We start from the raw sequence: 8,679 nt of genomic DNA, 5'->3' as shown, positions 1-8,679 counted from the left end.
TCATTCTTCTCCAACTTTTCCCTCAACACAATTTCTATTTCACTTGCACACTTGAGCTTGTTATTCAATCATTCATTTTCGTGCTTGACAGTTTCAAGCTCAACAAGCTGCAGTTCCAATTCTTGCTTCTCAATCTCAAACTTCTCATTTATCTTTGACAGTATACATACTTTCTCAATAGCTACCACCATGTTTGTGTGGATATGAAACATCTCTACACTCATCTTTTCAACAGTTTCTTTATATTGGCTTGTATTTAAATCAATGGTAATTAGAGTTGGTACCTATGATTTTAATGAGGATGATTTTCCTTGATCAAGAGCCATAAGTGCATAGTTTCAAAACTCTCCATTCTCATCTTCTTCATCAGTATCATCCGAACTCTTGCCTTCAGCTATATAAGCCTTTCATTGCTGTTTTTTCAAGAGAGATTCATTCTTTGCTTCCAATTCCGGATAGGCTTTATCCTTCATCACTTTCTTAGGCTTTCTGCACTCAGTAGCAAAGTGACCCAACTCATTACAGTTGAAGCACCTTATCTATGATCTGTCAACAGATGCAGTTTTGTAGCCACCTTTGATAGCTGAGTTATACTGAGATTTTGGTTTCCGGTTGTTGTTGTTGGAAGACCATCCTTGTTCTTTAAAAACCTTGGCTTTTTGACCCTTATGTTAGAAAATTTTCTAGCCAAGTAAGCCATATATTGGTCCATCTCCTCTAGCTCATCATTGGTGTAGAATTCATCTTCCTCTAGCTCCAAAACAACTTATTTCTGAGGTCCTTTGTTCTTTTGCTCCACAACATGAATAACTGGAGCTTGAGCATCGTGTTCATCTTCACTTGCTTAACTGTCATTAAAAACTAAGGCACTGAAACCATCAACCACATGTCCTTGGTTTGCCTTTAATGACTTTCTTTGTAACATTTCAAGCTCATATGTTTTCAAGATCCCATACAAAACTTCCAGTGTAATTCTGCTCAAGTCTTTTCCTTCTCTAATAGCTGATATTTTTTGTTCAAGGTGGTCAGGAAGAGTTAGCAAGAACTTTAGGTTAACCTCCTCAGCTTCATAATATTTATCATAAAGTTGCAAGTCATTTATCAATTTGTTAAACCTTTCAAAAACTTCAGTAATTCCTTCTTTAGGCTTTGCCATGAAACCCTTACACTGAGACACCAGTATTCTCCTTTGATTTGATCTAACTTCCTCTGTACCCTCACACAAAATCTTAATCTTCTCCCAAATCTGTTTGGTTGTGTCACAATTGACAATATTATTGTACATAACATTGTCAAGTGACTCTATCAGGATTAATTGCAGGCCACTATCTAGATAGACTTTTTCCTTTTCAGTTTCAGCGTATTTTGAGGGGTCTTTAAGGGCATAATGAGCTTAAATGACCATATCTCCATCAGTAGAATCATCAACCCTTTCCATGGGAGTAAAAGGGCAATTCTTGAGAATCTGAATATACATTGGATTGGCCATCCTTATGAACAGCATCATCTTCTTTTTCCAAAGTGTATCGATGATTTTATCAAAGACTGATATCTTGACACTGCTTATCTTTTGTTCACTCATACTTCCGAGATCTTTATCTGTTTACTTTTAGATTTTGCTTTGATACCACTTGTTAGATATTGAGTGCAACACAGGGGGTTAATGTGTTTTTTTGAATTTTTAGCCTTTTTAAACTTGTTTGGATATTGTGAATAAAGCAGTTTAATATTTGCAGAGATATTGTGTTAATAGAAATAAATCAACAAGCACAATATTTCAAAACTCACTAATTGTATTAATTAAGTTTGTATTACTACAAATTCTGTGTTCTTAAAAATATAAGAACTCGGCTTCTTCCTTGAGAGAATACAATAAAAATTGAATCTACTTTGTTACTTCTAAACTAAGGACCAGTTCATACTTTATACAGTAGCAGCACGGGTTTACAAGACTTGCACTAAAATGTACTAAACTACTTTCTAAAACAACCTTTTTCTATTTCCATTTCTAGCTTAGCAAATATGTGTAGAATCTTGCAGGTCTGTGACCATCCTTTGTCCAATTAATCTTGGCCCTTGATCTTGTATTCTCCCAACTACTTTGTATACTTTTCAATCTAGTGAATAGATCGTTTGTTGACTGATAATCTTGAATCTTGAACTTGTCTGCATTTTGTATTTGAGAGGCATATCGAGATCTTCAGTTAGTTCTATATAGAAGTGACATCTCGATAAGTATAATGACTTATCGAGATCTCTGAATTCTGTATAGGTATAATTGACTTGTCGAGGTCTCTTGATCTTTGCATGGGAAATGACTTGTCGATATGTCTGAGATCTCTACATGTAGAATTGACTTGTCGATATCTCTGAGGTATCTATATACATTTTGACTTGTCGATATCTCTGAGATCTCTAATGAGAAATTAACTTGTCGATATCTTCAATTTTCACATCTTCATTTGACTTGTCGATATCTCTGAGTTCTCTACATGTAGAAATGACTTGTCGATATCTCCAGTTCTCTACATCTTCATTTGACTTGTCGATATCTCTGAGACTTCTCTATAAGCCATTTTGGACTTCTCGATAAGTCAATCTGGACTTCTCGAATGACTTCTCGATATAACTTGATCTGTGACTTTTTGATATCTTGACTTGGAACATTTTTCATAAAACATTTTTATTCAACTCCAAGCTTCCTACACTTTTCTCTGAGGTACGATCATGGCTTGATCTTCTTCCAAGGTTTATTCCTTAGCTTGAATCTGTTCATAGAAAAATAATCCAGTCTAATCTTCTAACCTTTTTACAAATTCAAGAAATATAATAAAGAATACAAAATTGATTATCAAACAACTAAATCTCAGGGTTGTCAAAATGACTTAGTCTTGTTATTATACAGGCATGTCTTGCACAACATTAAATTAATTTCAGATCAGATCGACTTTTAGATTAATATATTTAGAATTCATTCGGATCAGATCAGGTTTGATTTAGTTCGAGTCTAATTCAGATGAAATTCGGATTGAGCCCGGACAAAACTCAGTTCACATATTTTAAATCATACCATATTCATTTTTCAATTTATAAGACTCTAAAAATTATCTTATTATTAAATGTAATGGTACAAAATTTATAATTAAATAAATTAAATATCATTAAGCTAAGAGAACCAGGTTCAAACGCGTAGTACAAGCATTGGTTTAATACTGATGTGGAAAAAAGTTAATATGATTTATACGTCAAAAAGTTAACATGTTATTAAAATTAAAATTAGTAAACAATTTATATTCGATTTGATCATTATTGTAATTTATAAAATTATAATTAATATGATTGACATTTTTGGAAACAAAATTGAAAATTTTAAAAAATAAAAATGGAATTTTTTTTATATATAAATTGATATGCAATTAATTTATGATATCCGTCAAACAAGTTAACTTTTATAATAATAAACTAAAACTACAACTAATCATAAGCATTCAAACCACTATGGGTCGTTCGGTTTCGAAGTTTCTGAAATCAGGTATAAGTTTCGTTCATTACAACCAAATACTTGATGTTTGGTTGAGATTATAGTTGGCATGGCGCTAAGTCGAGGCGAGTTGAAAGACCTCCGAGACTAGTCGACCAAAACAAATATAACTATACTTAAATATAATATAACATATATGTATATTTTATATAATTTAGACTTCTAAATTTCAAGTTTCTAATATCTACCAAAATATTATATTTCGGATCCTTATATTTCATATCCAAGGATGAGAAGTTGTCACACCTTACAAGTTACAATTTTGTTAATTATTATAACTTACGGTTAAAATTTACAAGTACATACATACATGATATATATATATATATAAGAAGGAAAAAAAAGCTTACTGTGAATAGGGTTAAAGAAGATCTGAAAAGTGGAAAAGCTCAGTATATGTTATGTTAGGGATGGGTCGCACAGTTTCTCTTGTTAGATTAGAAATTAGGGTTGCATTTTCTGTTAAAATGGATTTGGGCAGGATTCTGGCCTTAAAAAAAAGCAGTCGATGACCTGGAAATCGACTTGGAAGGACTAGTCGGCCCAAGTAGTCGACTATTCAATTCTCAAAATATCTGATTTTATCTGATCGACAAGTTCAGTCGACTTTTAAATCTCAACTGCAACTAGTCGTGACTAGTCGAGTATCATGACAACCATGGTTGAGATTTTTTTTCTTTTACCCCATTCCTCGAACCCTCGATTTATGTGGGTTTTTCATACCCTAGGGGAGGTGAATATATCAACTTTATTTTCATTATTTTCATCATTGTTTGAGCAATTAAATTCAAATGTTTAATGTAAAAACAAAATAATAAAATTTAAAAAAGTAAAGGCATAAATTGAATTAATATATTTAATTGATTTAAATTTTTAAAAAAAATTAAATCAAACATATTTATTTCAGCACTCAACTAAACACATGATATCCCTATACCAATTTAACCCGATTTCTGATTTCAACCCAATAACATTTTCTAACCAAACGACCCTGAAATCTTTTGCCAAAATCATTATGCAAATTGCAAACCACTAAGAAGAGTATGCCAAGTTGCCATGAGGGAAACTAAAATTGTAAAGCCTTGTAGTAGTCCCTCTTACTAATCATAATCCAGGGCCCGATCCAATTACATTTCGCTCGTCAAAGTAACTGCATCGCTACTCTATTAAGCAGTAGTACTTTGATATTCATTTAAAACTACTTGATAAGAATCGCTGAAGAACGTACATAACAAATTGCCCCATAATAATTTATTAACGGCCTCCACACAATAACCGGAGTGAACACGTACATTGTACAATCGAATCAAACAACACAACTGAAGGAGGATCTGAACTGTGACTTGTGATCAATATCCGGATATGATAGTTGTAGTACTTCGAGTTGCAGCCTGCACAGTAACATGATTACCCTGAATTAGTTGCAATCCTATTTGCATAAAAAGACATTGCTGTAGTGCAAGAGATTAAAAAAAAAGTAGAGAAAATTGACTTGAAATACAAAGGTAGTCCATGAGCAACTACGCAGTCTCATAACACTAACTTTCAGTCCAAAACAACGTGTGTGTGCATGTGCCTTCGTAGGAAGATTGATTATTCAAGGTCATGTCATCATACTCTCTGGACAGAGCAGGTTGTATGAACTATGAAAGCAAGTGAACTGACCATCATATTTTGGAAACTTCTATCTCTTTAAGCACTTGTTCATAAGCTGAAAGCATTGATGACCGCACATTTGCTACTTCTTGAAGAACCTCCAAAACTGCATTATGAGATTAGGGGGACAACATAAACAATGCACAACATTTTTTAGTCCAAATCAACTTCTAGAATGCTATAGGTTTGTGAGAGGAGCATGAAGGTTCTTAGAGCATCTTCAATAGAAGCACCCTTTGGGGGTGCCAAACATGTCCAACTCATCATAAATAATAATTATTTATTAATTTTTTCATTTATATCATATTTAGCACTCTTCAAACTCCAATTGTTGGCACCCCATGTGAGGTGCCTAGACGGTCCGCAACAAATAATATAAAAAGCTATATGTAGTATAATGGGTATGAACAATTTATACTTTTAATGCAAGTAGTGGGATTTTTCCATTTATAGGAGGTGCCAAGAGGGTGCCAAAAGTTGGCAACTTCTCTTGGCACCCCTTGGGCACCCTTGCAACTCCAATAGGAAGGCACCCAAGAGTGCCATGCCACATAGGATTTGGCACCCCTCTTGGCACCCCTATTGGAGTTGCTCTTATGTGTAAGACGTGTAAGCTACTAACTTACATGCTTGTAGGAGACACACAAAGTAGGTCTTTTAATGTGCTCACAAAATGTAAAATAAGCACACATAATGCAGAGAAAGAAATAAAGAATACTTCCAGAGAGATTGCTAAACAAATTGATCATGTACATTAATGAATTCTGAAGTTCACCTGTCTCAAAAGAAAGTTGGGCAGTTCTCAGCTTAGGAGACACCAGAGTTCCAAACATAGACAGAGTTTTTGCTCGTTCTTTTTTAATCTATGCATACACATGAAAGAATCAATGGGACGATATTTATATGTAATACGTATATGTGTGTGTGTGTTTTATCTTAGCACTTCATTAATCAGTGTTAATACTTAATTTCAATTAAGTCCACATTTACGGAAGTACATGTATATCAATGGGTTACCATGCATGCATTTTTTTAAATCTACTACGTCCAGCTTTCATACTTTGGAGGTTAAGTGCGAGTCACAATGACAGGAAGCAATACAACACATATGTTTCAGTATTGGTTCTATTTCATGCTGCTATTAAATTGACTACGAGTATTTACAATACTTGTAAGTTGTAACTGATACAGAATTGTTATGGTAGAACTTTCTAGTCAATATGAATTTAATACTGTATCATTCTTTAAACACTTACATGGTTTTCAGGTGTACATGGAGAACGCGGTGATGACAAAACTTCTGCTTCAATATTTTCAGGCAGTTTCTCCTGATGTTCTTCACAGTAATCAAAAGACCATGCACAAACACAACAGGAATCAAAGTAGTCTAAATCCCAAACTTGACCTAAAAAGAATATAGAACCTAGCATCATAGAGTATGCAGTATTCTGCATATAAATTCAGATGCCAGATTATTAAAAAAATAGCAAAAAGAAAAGAAAAGAAGCTTAGCACTTATGTAGCCTTTCGGTAACACTACTATTACATTTTTGTATAAATTTCACCATATCCATGCAGCAGTATCATCAAATATAGCTGGGAAAATAAAGCGAGAGAACATACCAGAGGACATGGATGCACCGTCATTATTACGTGGACTGCAAGATTTCCTCTGTAACAACTCATCCTCCTCAAATTTTGCTTCCTCAGGGCTAAATTCTTGATTATCAGTTAATACCCATTTGCGTAAGGTAAAATGTGGTTGCTTCACATTGGAATCAGCTATGACAAAATGAATTTGTAATAAGTAATAACAACTTGTACAACTGATTTGTCAAAAAATAAATTCTACTACATTGTATTTTCAAAGATAATTTGATCATGTGTGTGTGTGATATCAATAATTTACTACAGTTGAAAGTTCTTGTTCCATATGGATCAAATATGAGCTTCATAACAGTTTTTTCCTCAATCCTCGTGTATTAAGGACATAAATATATAATTCACTTCCTGCCAACAAATATCTTTTATAGGACCAAAAGACAAAGCACCCATCTAGTGTACATTGAATAGTAAATTTGAACATTTTAATCGAAAAGTACTAACAAATGCTGAGTTTGGTTGGTGTACAATATTATGAATATCATACTGTCATTTTGATCTACTTCCATTAATGTTGCAGCACGATGATACTTGAGGTCAAACAACGCACTGCTCACACGCGAAGAACCCATAGACTGTCTAGCACTTGCCAATTCAAGCCACCCCTGTTACAGAGAATAATAATAAAAAAAACTTACTTACTAGACTTGTTATATAAATAACCATATCAAACGCCTAAGAGTACACTAGAGAGGAGGGAGATCAGAAAAACTATGACTTCTCAGTTCTCAATATCAAGAATCAGTATACCCGGTTTGAACTAAATATATAATAAGATTATCTGTTTCCTCATACTGTAGTAAATATTCATAAGATTCTTTTTAACATTACCTATGAAACTTAAACCCCAAAGCTCAATCCCAACAAATAATAGGTTAAAGTTAAACCTTTTTAAAGTAAGATATATTTAAAGTAATGGGGTGAGGCAGAAAAAATATTACTTTAAGAGTTTATTATTTATCGGTAGTAAAAATACATTCGGTCCCTTACGTCTAGACGGCAAAGGTTAATATTTAATCAATTATTACTTCAATCGAGGTTCAATTATAATTACAGTTTTTGTCTAATAAATTAATATTCCGTCTTTATTTTTGAATTTGCAATTTCCTGATGCATTCCTACTACCCCGAGAAAACGTAAATTAGTGCAGTTACATATAATATGCGATAACTAACCAACCAAGCATACCCTGTATCCCGTCTATCGCAGGGTCAGGGGAGGATACTACGTACGTAACCTTGCCCTCATTCGGAAAAAACGAAGAGGCTGAATAAACTGAATCTGTACTAAAAAATAATACCCCAATATTGACAGATTGATTGAAATACCTGACGGAGGGAGGAAGATAAGGAATCCATGAGAAGAAGATAATTATTAATGGAATCAAGAAGCTCTAAAACAGACTCATCTTTAGGTAATAATTTATCCTCTAAATTGTTGCTGCTGCTTTCTACTTGGCTTGTTTCTCTTATTTGTACACACTCTTGTTGTTTAGATTCTTCCATGTGCTGTATATCGAAAATATTCACATACAGTACCTGTGAATATGCAATCGTACTTTCTGTAATTATTGATTTGGGGAGTACTCATAAGTCATACGTAGCTCATAGGTTATTTTTATTTCTGTTTCAAAATTAATAAATTAGTTTGCCAAAAATCATTCTTTTAAAGAAAATATATTTTAAAAAAATCATCCAATCGTTCTTGTAATGTAAATGATCTTGTTATCATGTTCAATTCTTTGCATGTTTTTTAATATTCCATACATATTTTAAAGTAAATATAAACTATACGTAACTTATTTTTAGAATTTTAATTTT

General features: G+C 33.2%; 1 protein-coding gene across 1 annotated transcript; it reads right to left on the bottom strand.

The window, feature by feature from the left end:
- Nucleotides 1-4,491: 4,491 nt before the first annotated feature.
- LOC141717192 (uncharacterized) lies at nucleotides 4,492-8,421 on the bottom strand. Its single transcript, XM_074519293.1, has 7 exons — nucleotides 8,188-8,421; nucleotides 7,347-7,464; nucleotides 6,821-6,979; nucleotides 6,454-6,533; nucleotides 5,973-6,060; nucleotides 5,207-5,303; nucleotides 4,492-4,932 (listed from the first exon to the last, which is right to left on the bottom strand). The coding sequence occupies exons 1-6, from the start codon at nucleotides 8,362-8,364 to the stop codon at nucleotides 5,209-5,211; spliced, it is 717 nt and encodes a 238-aa protein (XP_074375394.1). The 5' UTR covers nucleotides 8,365-8,421; the 3' UTR covers nucleotides 4,492-4,932; nucleotides 5,207-5,208.
- Between the last annotated feature and the right edge of the window lie 258 nt (nucleotides 8,422-8,679).

The sequence above is a fragment of the Apium graveolens genome, chromosome 4 (genome assembly GCF_009905375.1).
Source record: "Apium graveolens cultivar Ventura chromosome 4, ASM990537v1, whole genome shotgun sequence".
Taxonomy (NCBI): Eukaryota; Viridiplantae; Streptophyta; class Magnoliopsida; order Apiales; family Apiaceae; genus Apium; species Apium graveolens.
This window is presented reverse-complemented; position numbering and strand designations above follow the sequence as displayed.

What these genes read in the sequence shown, in the direction of transcription:
- LOC141717192 (XM_074519293.1), bottom strand. Translation starts at nt 8,364, where the DNA reads ATGGAAGAATCTAAACAACAAGAGTGTGTACAAATAAGAGAAACAAGC. An exon ending in TATCTTCCTCCCTCCGTCAG is followed by an intron (nt 7,465 to 8,187) that starts GTATTTCAATCA and finishes TCTCTGTAACAG; the next exon opens with GGGTGGCTTGAATTGGCAAG. An exon ending in CGGTGCATCCATGTCCTCTG is followed by an intron (nt 6,534 to 6,820) that starts GTATGTTCTCTC and finishes ATTACTGTGAAG; the next exon opens with AACATCAGGAGAAACTGCCT.